Source organism: Anomaloglossus baeobatrachus, chromosome 11 (assembly GCF_048569485.1).
Source record: "Anomaloglossus baeobatrachus isolate aAnoBae1 chromosome 11, aAnoBae1.hap1, whole genome shotgun sequence".
NCBI classification, from domain to species: Eukaryota; Metazoa; Chordata; class Amphibia; order Anura; family Aromobatidae; genus Anomaloglossus; species Anomaloglossus baeobatrachus.
The window spans coordinates 42,019,683-42,044,494 of NC_134363.1; the positions used below are offsets into that span (position 1 = coordinate 42,019,683).

The following is a 24,812-nucleotide window of genomic DNA, read 5'->3' on the forward strand; positions in this document are numbered from 1 at the left end:
ATGGAGATGGGAGGCACAAGGGTGTCTTTCACCCCCATCCATGGCATAGTAATTAAAAATAGGGTAATCAGTGATATAATAAATAAGGGAATAATCAAATGGAATAAATCACTATCAAGAACATAAGGGATGCTAGAGCTGATACACATCATAAAATGGCCAATTCGAATCCTGCATAGTCACAATTTATAAGAAGCCGTTATTTGCTGAAAATGGTACATATAACCGGTGTTCGGCTATTCATTCAAACAAGGAGTTCCACAGAAGCCCAAGCGAGGGGCTCATCTAAACACAAACGTTGTAAGGGGGGGTGATATGGAATCATATCACCGCCCATTACCCATGGTGTAGATATTGAAAAGGGTGATCACATCAAGTCGCAGCAAAGGTATAAGAATATTTCATATATGGACTCAAGCCAGAGAGGAGCAATAATTAGATGTCATTAGTCACTAAACATGACTCACAGCGTAATATAGCTATTAGTCTAATCATACCCAGGAAATTCCAACAATAGCCCAAGGGGGCTCATCTAAACACAGACGTTGCAAGGGGAGGTGACATATAAGTATCACCCCCCACTGCACATGGTGTAGATAATAGAAAAAGGATGATCACATAAGAGTGACCTTAACATTCATAGTGCCAATCTCCAGTCAGTATCACGAGCAGGGAGAAGAACAAAGAGGGACTGACGATAATCATAATCCTATCAGATCCATAGGCATTTCAAAACAACATGTGGTTTAATGAAGAGATGGAATCACTATCGCTTATTCATATACTATAGGAAGTTAGAAAATCCCCATTGATCATTCAAACCTACGGGTTTCATGCTCCTCAACAGGGTGATCCATTTACATTCCATTTGTCCCAATCTCTTAGTTATATCACCTCTTCTATTGCCCACATGAAGTTTGTCAATGCCCCGGAACTGAAGGCGATGTCCTTGGCCTGGATGGAACTCTCGAAAATGTTTGGCAATAGGTTTTAATTTGAAAATTTTCTCGGTCTGGTCAGCGGTGACTGTCTCAGCATTTTTTATATCTCTAATATGCTCCAAAATACGAACACGAAATTCTCGTGTAGTCATTCCGACATACAGCTTCCCACATGGACAACATGCCAAATAAATAACATGTGTTGTTCTACAATTAATATGCTGTAGGATTTTATACCTTTTAGTATTGGAAGCATCAGAAAATTCATGGGTTTTCACCACATACTTACAGGCTGAGCAGTCACCGCATCTCCAAGACCCCCACTTTGGCCCACTTGAACCAAAGATGAAATGGGACGATTTTACAACATGATGACTATGTACCAAACATTCTCGGATAGTCTTACTTCTTCTGGCTACAAAACAAGGTTGGTTAGTTACAATTTTACATAAGTTTGGATCTTGTTTCAAGATGGACCAACAACTGGAGACAGCATCCGTCAATTCACCCCATCTAGAGTGGTAGGTGGTGATGAAGCGTAAAGCATTATCAGATGTTTTCTTGCGACGAGGCATGAGGAGTACTGATCTCTCTGTATTTTTTGATCGTTCATAAGCTCTATTGATGTTTTCTTTCTTGTACCCCCGTTGAAGGAATCTTAAACGGAGATCTCCTGCTTGTCTCTCAAAATCCTCCTCCCTGTCGCAAATGCGTCTGGTTCTAATAAATTGGCCAGTCGGTATTGCTCGTATCACATGCGACGGATGAGCTGATTTTGAATGTAAAAGGGAGTTGACACTTGTCTCCTTTCGATGTATCCTAGTGTGTAAATCTCCTTGATCATCCACCAAGATATCCAGATCCAAAAAAGTAATTCTTGTCTTGCTGACTGAGTATGTTAATTTCACGTTCCACAGGTTGTCATTCAAATATGCCAGGAACTCTTCCAATATGGTTTTAGAGCCCTGCCAAATAAACAGAACGTCATCGATAAATCTCAGCCAGAGCACCACTGAGCCCAAGAACATTGCTTCACTTTTCTGCACAAATTCCCTCTCCCACATTCCCATGAAGAGATTGGCGTAGGATGGGGCACATGCCACCCCCATCGCCACGCCCCTCTTCTGTAGGAAAAACCGATCTTTGAAAATAAAATAATTATGGGAGAGGACATATTTCATTGCAGTCAAAATAAAGTCAGTCAAATCATTTCCCATATCTCGATTGGTTAGAAAAAACCTCAGAGCTGACAGTCCCAGGGAGTGTGAAATACTAGTGTAAAGGGATTCCACATCACATGTGATGAGGAACATGTCCTCATCCATGTGTATCCCATCCAATCTACGTAGCACTTCTGTGGAATCCTTTACAAATGATGGCAATTCCATCACTATTGGTTTCAAAAAATGATCTAACAATTTCGATATTGGTTCAACCAAACTACCATTCCCTGAGACGATCGGTCTACCAGGTGGGTTTTTTGTATCCTTGTGTATCTTTGGCAGTAGATACAGCGTAGGCACACAAGGAAATTTGACTTTAAGGCCTTCCCAGACCTTCTTAGGAATAACGCCATTTTCAAGGGCCTCATCCAGGATGTCATTCAATTCCACCTGAAAGGAGTCCGTAGGGTCTCCAGTAAGTTGTTGGTAACACAGGGGGTCGTGGAGCTGCCTGAAGACCTCTTTTTCATAGAGGTCCACAGGCCAAACTACCACGTTGCCCCCCTTGTCAGCTGGTTTGAATATGACATCCTTCATACGTTTCAATTCCTCAAGAGCCTGCCGTTCCTCTCTTCGTAAATTGTCATGCGGTCTATGTTGGGGGATCTTGAATATTGCTTCAACCACCATTCTAACAAAAACTTCAACTGAAGAGCATGATGACAATGATGGAAAGAATGTACTCTTTTTTCTAAAAATCTCTGGAAACTTACCAGGCTGTGTCTCCATTTGTTCTAATAGTAGATCCTCTAGTGCTTGAAGTGCCGCCAGTTCTTCCTCTGTAGAGAATGAATCACAGGAAGATTTAGAGTGGTACTTTTTTAATAACAACTTCCTGGCAAACAGGAATGTATCCTTAATTGCCGTGAAGTGATCAAAATTTGCTGTTGGGCAAAAGCCCAACCCCAAAGTCAAAACTGATTCCTGTGCTGCTGTTAAGGTAATATTAGATAGATTAATTACCTTTAAGGTGTTTGTTGTCTTGAAATCCGATTCAAAAACGGCAGGTTTATATTTCTTTGCTTTGTTCCGTGTATAATAGCCACTCACAGATCCAGATGTTTCACCTCGTACATTATCAACAGAGACACTAGAAATGTCACTTATTGATGATGAAAAGGATGTCGTTCTTATGGGATTCTGTTTCGCTTTCCACTTATATACTTTATTAGTCTGGTAATCCCGAGTGTCCCGTTGGAATTTGCTCGTTTTCAGACTTTGTATCTCCTTTTCCCATTTTTGGAAAGAATTATTAAGTTCCAAATCAAATTTCTGCATTTGCTCAGGAGATAGTGCTTGTCGTACCTTATCCTGTGACAATTTAATTTGCTCCTCTAATTTATCCAGATGTTTCTTGTCGGCCTCAATCAAAATTGTCAAAAAAGATGAGGAGCATGCGTTACATGCATCTTCCCACTTCTTTGCCAATGATTCCTCCTCCAAGGAGAAGGAGGGCATTACCTGTACCCGCAGATTCTTTTAAATTGTCATAATTGTCTAGTGTTTGTGTTTTTAAATCATGTGAATAAAGATTGTTATATTGATTTAAATATGGTCTCTTGAAGTGCTTAGTATGAATTCTGACTGGAAACACTCTGGGACCACATTAGTAGTTTTTGGATAGATGATAACTTCCTTGTGAGTAAATACTGGTTGTTGTTGTAGGAAGGATCACCAACATGGATTTCAGGATTCGTGATTCAGCATGGTTGAACAAATTACCAACTGTATTTGGAGAAGTAGGTGGTGATGTGATTGATAGCACCTCGGAGGACATCACAAATGAAAAAGATGTACTAAAGGAATTGCTATACAGAAGGACCAAGACGTGGTGGAACAAGGCGTCTTTGGAACATTATGATCAACGTAAATTTATACCACGTGGACTGCGGGTACAGGTAATGCCCTCCTTCTCCTTGGAGGAGGAATCATTGGCAAAGAAGTGGGAAGATGCATGTAACGCATGCTCCTCATCTTTTTTGACAATTTTGATTGAGGCCGACAAGAAACATCTGGATAAATTAGAGGAGCAAATTAAATTGTCACAGGATAAGGTACGACAAGCACTATCTCCTGAGCAAATGCAGAAATTTGATTTGGAACTTAATAATTCTTTCCAAAAATGGGAAAAGGAGATACAAAGTCTGAAAACGAGCAAATTCCAACGGGACACTCGGGATTACCAGACTAATAAAGTATATAAGTGGAAAGCGAAACAGAATCCCATAAGAACGACATCCTTTTCATCATCAATAAGTGACATTTCTAGTGTCTCTGTTGATAATGTACGAGGTGAAACATCTGGATCTGTGAGTGGCTATTATACACGGAACAAAGCAAAGAAATATAAACCTGCCGTTTTTGAATCGGATTTCAAGACAACAAACACCTTAAAGGTAATTAATCTATCTAATATTACCTTAACAGCAGCACAGGAATCAGTTTTGACTTTGGGGTTGGGCTTTTGCCCAACAGCAAATTTTGATCACTTCACGGCAATTAAGGATACATTCCTGTTTGCCAGGAAGTTGTTATTAAAAAAGTACCACTCTAAATCTTCCTGTGATTCATTCTCTACAGAGGAAGAACTGGCGGCACTTCAAGCACTAGAGGATCTACTATTAGAACAAATGGAGACACAGCCTGGTAAGTTTCCAGAGATTTTTAGAAAAAAGAGTACATTCTTTCCATCATTGTCATCATGCTCTTCAGTTGAAGTTTTTGTTAGAATGGTGGTTGAAGCAATATTCAAGATCCCCCAACATAGACCGCATGACAATTTACGAAGAGAGGAACGGCAGGCTCTTGAGGAATTGAAACGTATGAAGGATGTCATATTCAAACCAGCTGACAAGGGGGGCAACGTGGTAGTTTGGCCTGTGGACCTCTATGAAAAAGAGGTCTTCAGGCAGCTCCACGACCCCCTGTGTTACCAACAACTTACTGGAGACCCTACGGACTCCTTTCAGGTGGAATTGAATGACATCCTGGATGAGGCCCTTGAAAATGGCGTTATTCCTAAGAAGGTCTGGGAAGGCCTTAAAGTCAAATTTCCTTGTGTGCCTACGCTGTATCTACTGCCAAAGATACACAAGGATACAAAAAACCCACCTGGTAGACCGATCGTCTCAGGGAATGGTAGTTTGGTTGAACCAATATCGAAATTGTTAGATCATTTTTTGAAACCAATAGTGATGGAATTGCCATCATTTGTAAAGGATTCCACAGAAGTGCTACGTAGATTGGATGGGATACACATGGATGAGGACATGTTCCTCATCACATGTGATGTGGAATCCCTTTACACTAGTATTTCACACTCCCTGGGACTGTCAGCTCTGAGGTTTTTTCTAACCAATCGAGATATGGGAAATGATTTGACTGACTTTATTTTGACTGCAATGAAATATGTCCTCTCCCATAATTATTTTATTTTCAAAGATCGGTTTTTCCTACAGAAGAGGGGCGTGGCGATGGGGGTGGCATGTGCCCCATCCTACGCCAATCTCTTCATGGGAATGTGGGAGAGGGAATTTGTGCAGAAAAGTGAAGCAATGTTCTTGGGCTCAGTGGTGCTCTGGCTGAGATTTATCGATGACGTTCTGTTTATTTGGCAGGGCTCTAAAACCATATTGGAAGAGTTCCTGGCATATTTGAATGACAACCTGTGGAACGTGAAATTAACATACTCAGTCAGCAAGACAAGAATTACTTTTTTGGATCTGGATATCTTGGTGGATGATCAAGGAGATTTACACACTAGGATACATCGAAAGGAGACAAGTGTCAACTCCCTTTTACATTCAAAATCAGCTCATCCGTCGCATGTGATACGAGCAATACCGACTGGCCAATTTATTAGAACCAGACGCATTTGCGACAGGGAGGAGGATTTTGAGAGACAAGCAGGAGATCTCCGTTTAAGATTCCTTCAACGGGGGTACAAGAAAGAAAACATCAATAGAGCTTATGAACGATCAAAAAATACAGAGAGATCAGTACTCCTCATGCCTCGTCGCAAGAAAACATCTGATAATGCTTTACGCTTCATCACCACCTACCACTCTAGATGGGGTGAATTGACGGATGCTGTCTCCAGTTGTTGGTCCATCTTGAAACAAGATCCAAACTTATGTAAAATTGTAACTAACCAACCTTGTTTTGTAGCCAGAAGAAGTAAGACTATCCGAGAATGTTTGGTACATAGTCATCATGTTGTAAAATCGTCCCATTTCATCTTTGGTTCAAGTGGGCCAAAGTGGGGGTCTTGGAGATGCGGTGACTGTTCAGCCTGTAAGTATGTGGTGAAAACCCATGAATTTTCTGATGCTTCCAATACTAAAAGGTATAAAATCCTACAGCATATTAATTGTAGAACAACACATGTTATTTATTTGGCATGTTGTCCATGTGGGAAGCTGTATGTCGGAATGACTACACGAGAATTTCGTGTTCGTATTTTGGAGCATATTAGAGATATAAAAAATGCTGAGACAGTCACCGCTGACCAGACCGAGAAAATTTTCAAATTAAAACCTATTGCCAAACATTTTCGAGAGTTCCATCCAGGCCAAGGACATCGCCTTCAGTTCCGGGGCATTGACAAACTTCATGTGGGCAATAGAAGAGGTGATATAACTAAGAGATTGGGACAAATGGAATGTAAATGGATCACCCTGTTGAGGAGCATGAAACCCGTAGGTTTGAATGATCAATGGGGATTTTCTAACTTCCTATAGTATATGAATAAGCGATAGTGATTCCATCTCTTCATTAAACCACATGTTGTTTTGAAATGCCTATGGATCTGATAGGATTATGATTATCGTCAGTCCCTCTTTGTTCTTCTCCCTGCTCGTGATACTGACTGGAGATTGGCACTATGAATGTTAAGGTCACTCTTATGTGATCATCCTTTTTCTATTATCTACACCATGTGCAGTGGGGGGTGATACTTATATGTCACCTCCCCTTGCAACGTCTGTGTTTAGATGAGCCCCCTTGGGCTATTGTTGGAATTTCCTGGGTATGATTAGACTAATAGCTATATTACGCTGTGAGTCATGTTTAGTGACTAATGACATCTAATTATTGCTCCTCTCTGGCTTGAGTCCATATATGAAATATTCTTATACCTTTGCTGCGACTTGATGTGATCACCCTTTTCAATATCTACACCATGGGTAATGGGCGGTGATATGATTCCATATCACCCCCCCTTACAACGTTTGTGTTTAGATGAGCCCCTCGCTTGGGCTTCTGTGGAACTCCTTGTTTGAATGAATAGCCGAACACCGGTTATATGTACCATTTTCAGCAAATAACGGCTTCTTATAAATTGTGACTATGCAGGATTCGAATTGGCCATTTTATGATGTGTATCAGCTCTAGCATCCCTTATGTTCTTGATAGTGATTTATTCCATTTGATTATTCCCTTATTTATTATATCACTGAGTACCCTATTTTTAATTACTATGCCATGGATGGGGGTGAAAGACACCCTTGTGCCTCCCATCTCCATATCATTTGCTATAGTAGGGTCTGTTATGACCAGGGTGGAGGTAGAGCTGATAAGTAACAATTTTGGATCCTATGAGAAACTGTTATGTCACTTGTGAGCCGGTTGTGGAGTTTCGTAGCAACTCCATATTATAAGAGTTTTTCTCACTTTTGTGATTAATAAAGATTTGCTATTTGAAGAAGATTCTCCCTCATAATTGCAATTATATTACACCACCTACTTGATTTTTAATGTAAAGGGGTTTTTTTGGGTATCTGGGGCGCCCATAATGTATAATGACAGATGAATGGTGAGAAATATAATTTCACCGTAATAGACTGATTATGTATATACATGGCATTTCTTTACATAGGCGTATACATGCCATTCTATGAATCGGATGATAAATCTGTAATTATACGAGGTTTTGCGACCATAAATGTATGGGTGTACAGATTAATGAATTATGTCATAGGCGATAGCCATGTTGAAGCCCTGATATACACTAAGATGGCGACTTTCCCTCTAGACACAGCATCACGAGCGCTGACGCTGCGGCGCGCATGCGTGCTCCCATTCCCCCCGCCTCGTGGTGTGGTCGCGTCATCGCGGGCGACGTTGTCGCCTGTTCTGACGTGCCTGTACCTCGTGGTTGGGGGAGGGGGCCTCCGCACTAACGCTGGCAGCGCCCGGTAAGTGGAGCGCTCGTTACATAGATTTACAGCAGCTGTGAGGGAAGTATATAGGGCTGCCCATTACCTCTTCACATCACTCCCTGACGAAGATACGTTGAAACGATCGTTGGAGTGGTGTGGGGAGGGTCCGCCCAGGTAAAGTATCTTTAATATTGATCGAAATGACTGTCTGGTTTATTCCCTGCTTGAGAGGTTGCTCCTAATTCCTTTCATGGGAATGGGTAGGATTTCTATTCTTTATCGTTATCCAATAGATTTCAGCAAATGTCATCTCTTGCTATAATATACTGCGATACTAATGCAGTATAGATTCTAACTTTCAAATGTCCAAAATTAAGGAGTATACAGGTTATTACATGGCACATAGGAATATAAGTGCTTGAGATTGTCAGAATTTCTGATATGAATTTAATATTCTGCGGCACTAAAGTAGAAATATATAATGTATCTTCTTGTTGGTTATGTCTATTGCAATGATGAAATAAACATCCGGAATATCAAGGAATAAGAGGTCATTTAGATCATATTTTTACATGAATAGATTATACAAAGCTCTATTATGAATTTAAGTGCTTTGTGACATTTAGAAATATACATGAGAATTTCACTAAATATTCTGTGATACTATAATTTTATGAATTATGGTGGACCCTCTACCTTACACCCTGTTTTGTTGATTCTTTTAAATTGTCATAATTGTCTAGTGTTTGTGTTTTTAAATCATGTGAATAAAGATTGTTATATTGATTTAAATATGGTCTCTTGAAGTGCTTAGTATGAATTCTGACTGGAAACACTCTGGGACCACATTAGTAGTTTTTGGATAGATGATAACTTCCTTGTGAGTAAATGCAGGTGGTCTTTGACCTTTGATCGCGCCTGCGCAATACAGTACCTTGCTATGCCCTCAGCAGGGCAGATCAGCGTGCGCATGCGCAGGAGCACAATGAAGGCCTCTGTGTGAATGACGCAACAAAGTACTGTAATCAAAGTACTGTAGTGCGCATGCGCGGGTGGTCTTTGACCTTTGATCGCACCTGCGCAATACAGTACCTTGCTATGCCCTCAGCAGGGCAGATCAGAGTGTGCATGCGCAGGAGCACAATGAAGGCCTCTGTGTGAATGACGCAACAAAGTACTGTAATCAAAGTACTGTAGTGCGCATGCGCGGGTGATCTTTGACCTTTCCTCGTGCCTTTGATCTGCCCTGTACTGTAATGCAAAGTGTGCATGCGCAGGAGCACAATGGAGGCCTCTGTTTGGATAACGTAGGATGCGTCATCCACAATGGGCTGGGAAGAAGAACGAGGACGGCCATTGTAGTAGAGAGGAGGCGCTGGACTGGAGAGCAGCGACATCCATTGGACCGGACCACCCCCTAGGGGAGGTATAATAAAGGTGTTTTTTTTACCTTATACAGATTAGCCTGGGCTCTTATATACAGTATTCTGGAATGCTGTATGTAAGGGTTCACTGGTGGTGGCCGCAGCTCATAGGGGAAAAACCTAAAATGCAATGTGGGCACACAGCCTTAGATAGCAATGTTTGGTTTATCATAGGAAGTAATTAACTTTATATTTCTGGTTATCATTGAATCATAATATTTTGAGCTCACAGTTGATTCCCCGAAGAATAGAAACTCGCCTGTTCTGCTTGTTGTATCACCGTTAGTTGTGGTTTCTACCCGGATTCGCTCCTAACTTCTACTTCCTTTTATCAATGGTAGTCAAGTTTACTTGAGTTCAGACCTCTCCTGCTTTATGCTCAAGGGTTATTACCCTCCAAAAAAATAAAAAAACTACCCTCCATCCACAAGATTGGTACCTTGGATCCTCAGGGGTGGGGCTCTACAGCCTGTCCCCAGAGGAGGTGAAAATGCTGGACCTCCCCTCCATTCATTGTCTATGGGACTAGCTGAGCACTGCACTTGCCAGTCCTATAGTCAATAAATGGAGCAGAGAGAGCGCTGGGGTCCCATTGGTTGGACCCCTAAAGATCATCAAGTGACAACTTGATTTTTTTGGGGGGAATAGCCCTTTAATTTACAGGTAGCAAATATGTTCTTATTTAACTCCTTAATGACTGACCATCCATTTTTCGTGCCTCTTTGCATTGATCGGCATTTTAATTTATACTTCATCAATCAATAGCACATTTGTATATATCAGAAAAAATATATTTTTCTCCTTCTGGATTGATTTTCCTCAATTCATTGGTAAAATTTCTACTCAGGGAAGATAGATTTTTCCATTACTGAGATAGATGACAGCTGGTGCTTTTAATATTCTATGGAGGAGGAGGAGCTAGAGACATTCTGCTGCAAGTTCCCCTGAAATGACAGATACAATTCTCCATAGAACATTATAAGCAGCAACTGTCATCTCCTATCTCAGTAATGGGGAAAGACTGCATTCCGTGAACACAGATTTTACCCGTGAATTGAGAATTTTGAGAAGGAACGATCAGTCCAGGAGGCTAAAGAAGCGGACGTTTCTGATAAGATACATTACAAAGTTGCTTATTTTTACATGTAGTATTGATTTATTTAAAAAAAAATGCAGATGCCAAAAGAGAAGACAGTGTTGGAGTATACAACAACTGCAGGCTTATGCCGTGAAGGGACTAATCCATAATGTGCTTCATCTAGGCCCTAATGTGTGACCTCTCATCTGTTCTCTTCCTGTAATCCTTCATGATGCAGCTAATGGTTGCTGTATGTCCCAATTAAACCAGAAAATTGGCTCCCCAGAGGCTGCATGAGAGGCCCATGCTGTAAAGTTTCTCCTGTAAACCAATTCATTCTCTTATAATTTTTGAAAGCTGAAGTCTGCAACAGACATAAGAGGTGAAAAACCACTTCTCTCTTCTCCTTAGGGTCCTGTCACGATGACTTTGGGATTGCAGGGACCTGAGGATCCTATGCTGTCCCTCAAGATAAGGGGCCCTATGCTATCCCTAATATCAGGGATACTCTTGATGGTGGGGATGCCTGAGTCTCCTTCCTAGCCCGGATTGAAAAATAAAGAACTGTTTTTTACATACGGTGAGCGTCACACATTTCATATCTACTCTACTGAAATTCCTTCCTGGCCCTGCCATGATGACTTTTGGATAGCGAAAAACCGGGCTCTTAATTTCTCCCCAAAGCTACGGGGCCCCAATTGCTATCCATAATCTCAGGGATACTTCTGATGGTGGGGATGCCTGAGTCTCCTTCCTGACCCTGACTGAAAAATAAAGAACTGCTTTTTACTTACGGTGAGTGCCACACATTTCATATCTTCTCTATTGAATCTCCTTCCTGGCCCTGCTGCTGACCAGTCCCGATCTCGTGGAGATGCCAGAGTCTCCTTCCTGGCCCTGCTCCTGACCAGTCCCGATCTCGTGGAGATACCACAGTCTCCTTCCTGGCCCTGCTCCTGACCAGTCCCGATCTCGTGGAGATGCCAGAGTCTCCTTCCTGGCCCTACTCCTGACTAGACCTGATCTCGTGGAAATGTCCAAGTCCCCTTCCTGGCCCTGCTACTGACCATTCCTGATCTCGTGGAGATGCCAGAATCTCCTTCCTGGCCCTACTCCTGACCAGTCTGGATCTCGTGGAGATGCCAGAGTCTCCTTCCTGACCCTGCTCCTGACCAGTCCTGATCTGGTGGAGATGCCAGAGTCTCCTTCCAGGCCCTGCTCCTGATCAGTCCTGATCTGATTCCCCCTTCCACTAGGGAGGGACGAGATAGGAGGGTGTTGAAACCCACAGATACAGACAGACAAGGGAAAATCAAAACTCTGTCGCACAGCACACACACAAAGGTAAAGACAATAAGAGATTCAGGAGGAAAACAAGAGCATGAAGGAAGTACAAAACAGGGGTAAACTCCACATCCGCTCCAAGCAATAGGCACAACTAAAACACAACCTTCACCAGAGAGTCAGGGACACAACACCTCACAGACCAACATAGAATAAACTATAGCTGTCATGGGTATAAGGTTTCAGCCAGCATAAATAGGAGGGGAGCAGATGTGATAGGTCTCCCCACAACGGAGCTAGCAGACCAGCAGAGATTAACTCTTGCTAGGCTGTCCATAGCTAGCAGACCAGCAGAGATTAACTCTTGCTAGCCTGTCCATGAATCAGCAATCTTATCTCTCTGTTCTAAATGTTCCCAAACCGTCCCACTTGGCTTCTGAGTGACAGCTCTAACGTCTGACAAAAAAGGCAGCTAGAGTGGTCAATAAGTGGCAAATCTTCTTAACCTGGAGATATAAAACCCAACCATATCTTATGACTTATTTAAAAACTATAAGATTTGAATCTGAAAAATTTACCAAAAGTATTATTGGGGAAAAATTGATTCATTGCATTCTGCTGTGTCTCAGAGTTCTGTGTCTCAGATGGAACCGGCTGAACAGGTTCTGTAGAGGAGAAGAAAAGACATTACCGAAACTGTGAGACAAGTACTATGGAAGCAGCAAAATAACAACATCTAATATATAAAGCTGAATGTGTGTATGTGTGTGTGTGTGTGTGTGTATGTCCGGGATTGGCATCCGCACCGTCGCAGCTACAGCCACAAAATTTTGCACACTCACACTTCTGGACCCCGAGAGCGTCATAGGCTATGTTTTGAAGGGAAATTTTAAGCCCGCTCTTTACAGTTATTCACCAAAAAACCTGCCTCCATTAAAGCGAATGGAGCTGGGAGCCACAGTGCAGCCAGAACTTCAGAAGAATGCGCAGCCACGCCCTTATATGGAATGTTGGCGTGTCACAATGCAGCCAGGGAAAGAGACAGACACAGACAGGGAAAGAGGCAGACACAAACGGTAAGAAACAGACATAGACAGGGTAAGAGACAGACACAAAGAGACAGACACAGACAAAGAGACAGACAGGGAAAGAGACAGGGAAAGAGAGGGAAAGAGAGAGACAGGTTAAGAGACAGACACAGCAGGTAAAGAGACAGACACAGACAAAGAGACAGACAGACACAGGGAAACAGACAGACAGGGAAAGAGACAGACAGAGAAACAGAGGGAAAGAGACAGACAGGGAAAGAGACAGACAGGGAAAGTGACAGATATAGATAGACAGACAAGGAAAGAGATAGATAGACAGACAGACAGACAGACTGGGAAAGAGATTGAGACAGACGGAGAATGAGACAGAGACAGTCAGAGACAGACAGGGAAAGAGACAGACAGACAAAGATAGAGAGACAATGAGATATATACAGAGGGGGAGACAGACAGAATGGGAGAGAAACAGAGAGACAGTTACTATCCCGGGCGTTAATATATTCTATTTATACATTCTATCCCGGGAATGTTAATACATTCTATTTTGTTAACACAGCAGTTATTAACCCGGGCGAAGCCGGGTAGTACAGCTAGTAGATTCTAGAAACAGGAGAGCAATCCCATAGCGGTAAAAAATTAAAGGGATTGTCCACCTTGGTTGACATTTTCTTTCTTTTTACTAAAATGCACGTAATTGGGGATTGACAATTATTTTTGCATTTGAGTTTGGATATAAATGTTGCACCTTTTACTTTCAATAGCATTTTCTATTGCTGGCTGCAGAACGAGTCAACTGAGAATCCATCAGTGAGCTCATTCAGATTGATATGAGCAGTCCTTAACTCTTATCTATCTTTTTCTGAGCTCCTCGACATAATCGATAATAGAAAAAAAGTAGAAGACTATATATTCTATGGATTTTTATAGGAGGGATGGAGCTTCATACGCCACTTACCAGGTTGCGGTTCGTAAACTGGATATGAAGAATTGTTATCGTAGACAGGACTGGCAACAGCACCAGCCAAAAACGAATCAGGAGAGGTGTAGTTATACCAGTTTTGGTCTGGGGTTTCAAGAGGGCTTTGCAAATCTTCAGCAGCACGATACAGATCTAGACACATTGTAAATGTACAGTTATTTGAGGTCATATTTCTGAAGAGGTTGACATTGTTTGTGGAGCTACAAGTTTAGAGCTCAGTTGTGGAGCTACAAGTTCAGAGCTCAGTTGTGGAGCTGCAAGTTCAGAGCTCAGTTGTGGAGCTGCAAGTTCAGAGCTCAGTTGTGGAGCTGCAAGTTCAGAGCTCAGTTGTGGAGCTGCAAGTTCAGAGCTCAGTTGTGGAGCTGCAAGTTCAGAGCTCATTTATGGAACTACAAGTTCAGAGCTCAGTTGTGAAGCTGCAAGTTCAAGTTCAGAGCTCAGTTGAGGGGATGGAAAATCAGAGCTCAGTTGTGAACCTGCAAGTTCAGAGCTCAGTTGTGAAGCTACAAGTTCAGAGCTCAGTTGTGAAGCTGCAAGTTCAGAGCTCAGTTGTGAAGCTGCAAGTTCAGAGCTCAGTTGTGAAGCTGCAAGTTCAGAGCTCAGTTGTGAAGCTGCAAGTTCAAGTTCAGAGCTCAGTTGAGGGGATGGAAAATCAGAGCTCAGTTGTGAAGCTGCAAGTTCAGAGCTCAGTTGTGAAGCTGCAAGTTCAGAGCTCAGTTGTGAAGCTGCAAGTTCAGAGCTCAGTTGTGAAGCTGCAAGTTCAGAGCTCAGTTGTGAAGCTGCAAGTTCAGAGCTCAGTTGTGAAGCTGCAAGTTCAGAGCTCAGTTGTGAAGCTGCAAGTTCAGAGCTCAGTTGTGAAGCTGCAAGTTCAAGTTCAGAGCTCAGTTGAGGGGATGGAAAATCAGAGCTCAGTTGTGAAGCTGCAAGTTCAGAGCTCAGTTGTGAAGCTGCAAGTTCAGAGCTCAGTTGTGAAGCTGCAAGTTCAGAGCTCAGTTGTGAAGCTGCAAGTTCAGAGCTCAGTTGTGAAGCTGCAAGTTCAGAGCTCAGTTGTGAAGCTGCAAGTTCAGAGCTCAGTTGTGAAGCTGCAAGTTCAGAGCTCAGTTGTGAAGCTGCAAGTTCAGAGCTCAGTTGTGAAGCTGCAAGTTCAGAGCTCAGTTGTGAAGCTGCAAGTTCAGAGCTCAGTTGTGAAGCTGCAAGTTCAGAGCTCAGTTGTGAAGCTGCAAGTTCAGAGCTCAGTTGTGAAGCTGCAAGTTCAAGTTCAGAGCTCAGTTGAGGGGATGGAAAATCAGAGCTCAGTTGTGAACCTGCAAGTTCAGAGCTCAGTTGTGAAGCTGCAAGTTCAGAGCTCAGTTGTGAAGCTGCAAGTTCAGAGCTCAGTTGTGAAGCTGCAAGTTCAGAGCTCAGTTGTGAAGCTGCAAGTTCAGAGCTCAGTTGTGAAGCTGCAAGTTCAGAGCTCAGTTGTGAAGCTGCAAGTTCAGAGCTCAGTTGTGAAGCTGCAAGTTCAGAGCTCAGTTGTGGAGCTGCAAGTTCAGAGCTCAGTTGTGGAGCTGCAAGTTCAGAGCTCAGTTGTGGAGCTGCAAGTTCAGAGCTCTCAGTTGTGGAGCTGCAAGTTCAGAGCTCTCAGTTGTGGAGCTGCAAGTTCAGAGCTCTCAGTTGTGGAGCTGCAAGTTCAGAGCTCTCAGTTGTGGAGCTGCAAGTTCAGAGCTCAGTTGTGGAGCTGCAAGTTCAGAGCTCAAAGAGAAACCAAGGAAAAAATTGTGAAAACATACCCTGCTGTAACTAAATAAAAGCATAGTGCATATAAACATAGGGTACTTAGTAAACACTGTTTTTGATCAAAAAAAGCATAAAGCTATCCCACCAAACGTCAAGGTGTACCCAGTTGGGATAGTACCTACACTCTCTAATATTAAAACCTTACCATGGGTCTAAAATAGGCCTCAATGTGGCTAAGGGCTGAGAGCGACCGGGTCCCAACAGGACACACACAGTCAGGGGGATTCACAGAATGAAATGTCCAGCTCACTGAGAAGGGGGCCACTCCCTGTTTTGTACTGAATACAAAAAAACTACATAAAAACAAAAAAGTGAGCCGGAGTATGAGATGGTATACATGGAACCTGTGAGACCCTGTTCACACTGGCCATGAGACAAAGAGAAACCAAGGAAAAAATTGTGAAAACATACCCTGCTGTAACTAAATAAATGGCCAGTGTGAACATGGTCTCACAAGTTCCATGTATACCATCTCATACTCCGGCTCACTTTTTTGTTTTTATGAAGTTCAGAGCTCAGTTGAGGAGCTGCAAGTTCAGAGCTCAGTATTGAAGCTATAAGTTTAGAGCAGAGTTGTGGAGCTGCAGGTTCAGAGCTCAGTTGTGGAGCAACAACATCAGAGCTCAGTTGTGGAACTACAAGATCAGAGCTCAGTTGAGGAGCTGCAGGTTCAGAGCTCAGTTGTGGAGCTGCAAGTTCAGAGCTCAGTTGAGGAGCTGCAAGATCAGTGCTCAGTTGTGGAGCTGCAAGTTCAGAGCTCAGTTGTGGAGCTGCAGGTTCAGAGCTCAGTTGAGGAGCTGCAGGTTCAGAGCTCAGTTGTGGAGCTGCAAGTTCAGAGCTCAGTTGTGGAGCTGCAGGTTCAGAGCTCAGTTGAGGAGCTGCAGGTTCAGAGCTCAGTTGTGGAGCTGCAAGTTCAGAGCTCAGTTGAGGAGCTGCAGGTTCAGAGCTCAGTTGAGGAGCTGCAAGATCAGTGCTCAGTTGTGAAGCTGCAAGTTCAGAGCTCAGTTGTGGAGCTGCAGGTTCAGAGCTCAGTTGAGGAGCTGCAAGATCAGTGCTCAGTTGTGAAGCTGCAAGTTCAGAGCTCAGTTGTGGAGCTGCAGGTTCAGAGCTCAGTTGAGGAGCTGCAGGTTCAGAGCTCAGTTGAGGAACTACAAGATCAGAGCTCAGTTGTGGAGCAACAACATCAGAGCTCAGTTGAGGAACTACAAGATCAGAGCTCAGTTGAGGAGCTAAAGCACTGACCTGAGTTAGAGTGACCATTGATAACAAAGGATTGAAGAAGTAGAGGAATACATAACTGCTTCGCACTAGATCTGCCTAAAAATATGGTGTGCATGTAGTCCTGACCTATGGAGCTATATCATACCGGTGCTGTGTAGGGTGCTGTATACATAAAACGGTGGGATATTTTTAATCATGACTAATTGCAAAGTTACCTTATTTTTAATGTTACATGCATCAGCGCACGGAAAATGGTTACAAAGGTGAATATAGTTTCCATTTACCTTCCTCATCAACAGAGATCTGCATGTGTGTCATGCCCTGCGCCAAATTTCCATCCTGTGAAACACACAAAGATCAGTTTTGGCAATGTTATTACCCCCATGACCAACGCAATTGATTTCTTACATCTTAATAGTAATGTCAACTTAAGACATTTTGCAATAGAGCATGTGGGGTGGGGACCAAGCATAAAGGGGTCTAATGCTGCAGCCGCCTTGTGAAAGTTAATAAAGGGTTAATTGTCAGAAATCAAAATGCAAAGCAACTAACCGCAGCGATTTGGCTTCCCGGGCTGCTCCAGGCGTTCACGTCAGTAGTGGGACTGTACAAATCTTCAGACACTGCCTCAGCTGCAGAGAAAACAGTAGATTATCTTTGCCAATTGTGACATTTCTCAAAATAATGTCATTTTAAACTGGACCACTAGGGGCGCTGTTCTTTATGAGAGCAAGCAAAACAAAACTGTGCTTTTGTTACTCTCACCAGGTCCAGTTACTGTTATCATTTGCAGCGCTGATGTCACATGAGTCATTGAGCTCACTGATTGACTCTATACAATTAGCGTTGGCAAGTGAATGGGCAAGTGAATGGGCTCTCACGTACAAATCTGCGTCACTGTCAGGTCCCCCTGCAGTCTACAGCGGTTGGCTCCCCCTGGTGGCTGGAATCAGTATCACTCGTGCGGAGTGATACTGGTACCCGATCTGTGTGTGAGAGCTGCAGTGTAAGGCAGCTGGAACTGCGAAGGACCTGACAGCAACGCAGATCTCTGTGTGAGAGCCCATCCACCATGAGCACTGGTCAACTGTGATTATGTGGGGTCTATAAAGTGCAATTTTGTATTCTTTTTTTTTTGAGTGGGTGTCTTTCTTTTGGGGGTTTCTACTTTCTTTTAGTGATGTCTGCATTCTGTTGGGGATGTCTGCTTTCTTTTGGGGGTGCCTGCTTTCTTTTAGGGGTACCTGCTTTCTTCTAGGGGTGTATACTTTATTTTGGGGGGTTTGGCTTTCTTTTTGAGGTGTCTACTTTCTTTTGGGGCTTTGTAGTAAATGTTAGAAGGAAACAACAGGGCACTACTGCAACAAGATAACCTGCCAAGTTGCTCACAGCAGTCGGTCGCAATCAGCGTTACATACGCTTTCAATAACTGCGACTATGTGGGAACCTCAGGAAGGATAAAGACAGAGTTGCAGCTTTGGGGTGCTTATTTCTAAAGTTCAACACATAAGACTTTAGATAAAGAGAAAAAAATTGAAACCAGCACTCACCATATTATGCTGTGCAACACTCTGATGTTTTTTATTTCAAAAAACGTGGATACATGCTGCGGCGTTACAGGGAGGGAAAAGAGAAGGTCAGCACATAAAGACGACAGCTGTTTCGCCCCTAGGGGTGGGGCTTCTACAGGTCTTGCAGTTGGTGACCTCACTAACAGATTTATAAAAAACCAGCAAGCTCCAATCAAATAACAAGTGAGTTAAAACCAATCTAAAACATAGTCAAAAAGACAAAAAAATCACCAAATTTGGATGCAATGACTGGCACAATGTGGTTAAATTAACCTAGAAATACTATTAAATCATTTTTTTCATTTAAGCCTAATGGGCCCAATGCATTGTATTTCATTATATAAATAGCTTCTCTTTTTATATAATGAAATACAATGCATTGGGCCCATTAGGCTTAAATGAAAAAAATGATTTAATAGTATTTCTAGGTTAATTTAACCACATTGTGCCAGTCATTGCATCCAAATTTGGTGATTTTTTTGTCTTTTTGACTATGTTTTAGATTGGTTTTAACTCACTTGTTATTTGATTGGAGCTTGCTGCTTTTTTTATAAATCTGTTAGTGAGGTCACCAACTGCAAGACCTATAGAAGCCCCACCCCTAGGGGCGAAACAGCTGTCGTCTTTATGTGCTGACCTTCTGTTTTCCCTCCCTGTAACGCCACAGCATGTATCCACGTTTTTTGAAATAAAAAACATCAGAGTGTTGCACAGCATAATATGGTGAGTGCTGGTTTCAATTTTTTTCTCTTTATCTACTTTCTTTTGGGGCTATCTGCTTTCTTTTGGAGGTGTCTACTTTCTTTTGGGGCTATCTGCTTTCTTTTGGAGGTGTCTACTTTCTTTTGGGGCTATCTGCTTTCTTTTGGGGGCGTCTACTTTCTTTTGGGGGCGTCTACTTTCTTTTGGGAGTGTCTACTTTCTTTTGGGTATGTCTGTTTTCGTTTGGGGATGTCTGCTTTCTCTTGGAGGTGCCTGGTTTCTTTTAGGGGTGTATACTTTATTTTGGGGGTGTATACTTTATTTTGGGCTGTCTGCTTCCTTTTGGGGGTGTCTGCTTCCTTTTGGGGGTGTCTACTATCTGTGATGAAAATTTCTGCTGTATTCTTTAACTTTAGTTATTGAGTAGGGCTTATATTTTAAGCATACTCCAGAAGTCCAAAAATATCCTACTAGGGCTTAATTTCGGGGAAACAGGGTGCACATATATATATATATATATATATATATATATAATATGTATAGGACTTCCTCCGTTTTGACAGGCAGGACAGAATATGCATGTATTGGCTACATTCTTGGCTGGCCATATCCCTCAATTGTAAAGTTTAGGATTCTCGGACTTTAAGAGATGGCGGAGGACACCTGATGCGGTTTGATCACCTAGGTATTAAGATTCAGTTACTGATCATTAGATCCAGTCTCCCTTCCATAAGATATAAACCACAACATCAAAATATTTGGGGATATTCAGTATGGCTACCGGTGGCAGGAACAGATCACCGCATGGAGGAGGAAGGCTGAACTTACCTCCAGCAACTTGTCCGCTGAGGACCTCATAAATTTTATGTGGATCTCTCGAGTCCGAGCTGTTGTCCTTGACCAATTTAATTTCATTTTTTCGATTCAGGGCAGAGCGGACATTTCTTTTCCACACAGCTGGGTTGCGTACGTCATTGTTGGGGTCATAACTTCCGCTGGCAATAGCCCAAGCCTACAGAGATAGGAGATAGACGCACCTCAACACTTACCCCAATAGTGACCAAAAATGACCCTTCTAAACTTACCATGCATCATTTTCTTTATGATATTTTGCTATAGGTTATTTCACTGGTATATTTTAGTTTGAAAAACACATAAAAAATTTGCCAAAATTTTTTTTTTGCAGTTACCTCGAATATTCTCACGTCATCCTCGCAGCAGTCCTGCCGCAGGCCGTGCTTCCATGGAATTCGAAACTGGGTTTTTGCACTATTGGTCCACATGAGACCAGGATACCTCTCACTGTTGATCTGCTGGATGAGCCAGGGGATAATACGTGGCTTTTGAGATCCCATCTCCGAGCTCTGGAAAATGGTCTACTCCTCTACAATCTGCCGAGCAAGAAGACACATAGAAGACGTGTTATAGTTTGTTAGATGGATGAAAAATCAGCTGCGAATTCTGACAAGTAATTCTTGGAAAAGCCCCTTTTTTTAGAATGTCTTTCTTTGGAACCTCCAGCTATCAACTGCAATCTTGGAAAGAACCTTTAATTTCCCACTACCTGAAAAATGAAGCATTACACTGCGTCCATTGAAATCAATTCCAGCCAAATATTTTAATTGCCTGCAGAACAGACTTGGACTGGCCCACTGGCAAGCCGGGGAATGCCTTGGTGGGCCCTGCCTCCCCTCCGATACTGGCAAAGGCGTAACGATCGTGGTCTCAGAGGATGCGATTGCTACCAGATCTGGTGGTGGTGTAGGCCCACCGTCACCAGCACATATAGTATATCAAGTGGATTCAGCTGAAGTCTATTGCTGTGCAGGGATCAGTCGGGTCCCTGCACAGCAATACAAGCTGCCATCAGTGGACGCCGGAGGACCTGTGGATGTAGGCGCATGACAGCGATATCATACATTGTTCATTTGCTGGACGTGGCTAGCGTAAGAGGAGGACACCGCGAGTCGGGGGAGCGGAGGGAAGTTGAATACAATCATTTTTTCTTTATTCATTAAAATATAACAGTGGCAGAACGGAAGGCATATACACCAGGATGGGGGACATACATACCAGGAAGGGGCCCAGGATGGGAACATATATGTAAGGACGGAGAATACATATACACGGATGGGGCATTTTTCAATCAGTACATGTCTACATATATGAACTATCCTAGCTGCGACACCATCTGCCCCAGAGGACTGCGACCGCAGTGGCGGATAATCCCTAGCCACATACCGCAGGTGGCGTAACGAGACAACTCCCAACATCCTCATTATCACCCATCCTCATCCCATCCCATTCCCCTATTGGTGTACACCTCGGGGCCACAAAGCCAGGCTGGGCCACCCGTGACATCCCAGACCCGATATCACCGGCCCGGCGACGAGTACATTTAACCCCTGCCCCGTGAGTGCTACAGACCTGTCTAGGCAGAGAAGACTCTAGTGGATGTATCTATGCGGGGAACACCCTGGTGGACCCATCTAGGTGGAGAAGACCCTGGTGGACCTATCTAGGCAGAGAAGACCCCGGTGGACCTATCTGGGTGGAGAAGACCCTGGTGGACCTATTTAGGTAAAAAAGACCCTGGTGAACCTATTTAGGTAAAAAAAGACTCTGGTGGACTTATCTAGGCAGAGGACCCTGCTGGACCTATCTAGACGGAGAAGACCCTGGTTTACCTTCTAGGCGGAGAAGACCCTGATGGACCTATCTAGGCGGAGAAGACTCTGGTAGACCTATCTAGGTGGAGAAGACCCTGGTGGACCTATCTAGGCGGAGAAGACCCCAAAGAGCTTATCAAGGCGGAGAAGTCCCTGATGAACCTATCTAGGCTGCACAAGATCGATCTTCCTAAAGAACGTTCATCCAACAAGTCACCATGACTCAAAATCGAACAGAAGGTCTTTAAATAATAATAATGATGATGATAATAATAATTTTGTTTTCTTGTTTCGTACTTTTCAATCATTACATGTCTACATTCTGGAAGAACATGATACTTTTTATTTTTTAAAATGTAAATTCTAACAAAGACCAAATATTCAATGAAAAATATGAAATCTCGCCATGTACTTTCCTTTCCTTACTTATTTAGGTGGAAACAAATACGTCCACACAGTGGTGGACAAATCAACAACAACAACAACCACAACAACAACAACAACCACAACAACAACAACAACCACAACAACAAGCGAAGACAAGTAAAATATCATTCAAAAAAGGCGCAAATGGGAAGATGAATTTGGTGCGAATAAAAAAAAAAGGAGCAAAACTCCAAAATAAACAAAAGCAATAGTGAATTGGACCCTAAAATGTATATCCTTCTGCCACAATTGAAGAAGAATAGTCATGTCATGAACATAATAATAAGTGATGGGCGTGAATCGAGTACCGAGTATAATGGAAGTCAATGGGAAACTCGAACATTTCTAAACTCCATTATTCGAGGTATTCGAGGGAGACGCTCGCTCATCACTAAATTTTAAGACCTGACATGTAGACTAGAGATATTGATGGGACAGAACCTGTCTGTACACCGCCATACTGCTGACAGGAGGATGCATTCGATGGGATCATGCTTTGGCCAGATGTCTACTGCCCCCCATATCTTGGGCAGCCCCCTCGCTCATATCTAAGGTACAGAATAGCCATATTATAACCCGGCTTTGCTTACCTGACTATCCCAGAGCTGTCTGCAATGGCTTCAGCTTTCACAAGCAGTTTCAGTTTCAGTTACTGAGAATGCCTTCCCCACAGTGTGACTTCCCCCTGGTGACCGCATCCAATGGCTGGTGCAGGGTCTGGTCTCACTGTGGAAATCCCGGCTTCTGCTCACTGCAGTGACACCGGTCACACCAGACACTGGTGGGGAACTTCTCCCGGGCAGAGGCTACAGATGAGATTCACTGTGATATATTCTTATTCTACGGCATTTTTTTTCTCTAAGGTTGGTTACTCACTCAGCAATGAAGCAGACGCTGACAACAGGGTCAACCAAGTCTCTGACTGCCGCTGCCTCTCGAGGGGAGCTCGTCCGGGTCCCGTCCCCTGCAGCACTGCCGGTGGTCCGTGACCTGCCTCCTGGCACACAAGTTTATATTGTCCGTTGTGGCCCGGTAGCTTGGAGTTTTCTGGGCCCCATTACCCACTGTGGCTAAGTGAAGGAGCTTGCTCTCAGGGGCTCACGCTTAGGATTTCAGTGGGCCACTTGCTAGGAAAGCCCTATCCCCCTCATTGCGCTACTGCCCCAATCTCTGAGCTGGGTGGGAACAGTCCACGAAGGCCCTGTCCTCCGCAGGTTAATTGCTGGGTCGGCTGAAGCTTCTCCCCGCCCTAGGGTCTGTGTACCCCGCCATGCCTTCGGTCCCGGACCAGTGATAGGACCAGGCTGCTGACCGTCCTCCTTGACGGGTTCCAGGCACCTAGCCACAATCCTCTGCGACCGGGGGTCCGACTCCTCTAGGTGCAGACCACCATCTGCGACCTAGTCTGCTTCCTACCTGGGAGCTACAACTCCCAGCTTCCTCAGAGCTCCTCACAACTCGAGGGCTACCACTCAACTCCACTGACACCTCCCACCTCCCTGTCTGACCCCTAGGTGGGCGGCCCTATTCCTGCTTAAGCAGCCCACTGGTGTGCCTGACAGGTGTGGTGCAAGGTGTATCTAGGATTTGTGAATGCTGGTGGAGGCAACCCAGCAGGATAGAGACCCAGAACCATGGGGGGTTGAATACTGCACGGGGAGAGAAAGATTGTGTGGAACCCTGTGACAACCCGAATAGTCCAGGGGCATCACACAGACACCGTTTGCAAACATACACCTGATGAAATGCACATACATAAACACTCCGCTCTCTATACAGACACATCTGCAGGTTTTTCCCTCCGCTCTCTATATAGACACATCTGCAGGTTTTTCCCTCCACTCTCTATACAGACACATCTGCAGGTTTTTCCCCTTCGCTCTCTATATAGACACATCTGCAGATTTTTCCCTCCGCTCTCTATATAGACACATCTGCAGGTTTTTCCCTCCACTCTCTATACAGACACATCTGCAGGTTTTTCCCTCCACTCTCTATAAAGACATATTTGCAGGTTTTTCCCTCCGCTCTCTATATAGACATATCTGGAGGTTTTTCCCTCCGCTCTCTATACAGACACATCTGCAGGTTTTTCCCTCTGCTTTATATACAGACACATCTGCAGGTTATTCCCTCCGCTCTCTATAAAGACACATCTGCAGGTTTTTCCCTCTGCTCTCTATACAGACTCATCTGCAGGTTTTTTCCGTCCGCTCTCTCTAAAGACACATCTGCAGGTTTTCCCATCCGCTCTCTATACAGCCACATCTGCAGGTTTTTCCCTCCGCTCTCTCTAAAGACACATCTGCAG

General features: G+C 43.6%; 1 protein-coding gene across 1 annotated transcript in view; it reads right to left on the minus strand.

Annotated features, from left to right (window-relative positions):
* LOC142256037 (interferon regulatory factor 3-like) overlaps nucleotides 1-23,226 on the minus strand; it is a 43,113-nt gene extending 19,887 nt beyond the window's left edge. Inside the window, exons 1-7 of the mRNA XM_075327533.1 lie at nucleotides 23,092-23,226; nucleotides 20,597-20,797; nucleotides 20,235-20,418; nucleotides 17,686-17,765; nucleotides 17,418-17,472; nucleotides 14,113-14,268; nucleotides 12,687-12,773 (exon numbers count right to left, since the gene is read on the minus strand). Of these exons, the coding sequence (XP_075183648.1) occupies nucleotides 12,687-12,773; nucleotides 14,113-14,268; nucleotides 17,418-17,472; nucleotides 17,686-17,765; nucleotides 20,235-20,418; nucleotides 20,597-20,761 (727 nt within the window). The 5' untranslated portion in view covers nucleotides 20,762-20,797; nucleotides 23,092-23,226. The remainder of the gene's footprint in view (nucleotides 1-12,686; nucleotides 12,774-14,112; nucleotides 14,269-17,417; nucleotides 17,473-17,685; nucleotides 17,766-20,234; nucleotides 20,419-20,596; nucleotides 20,798-23,091) is intronic.
* Between the last annotated feature and the right edge of the window lie 1,586 nt (nucleotides 23,227-24,812).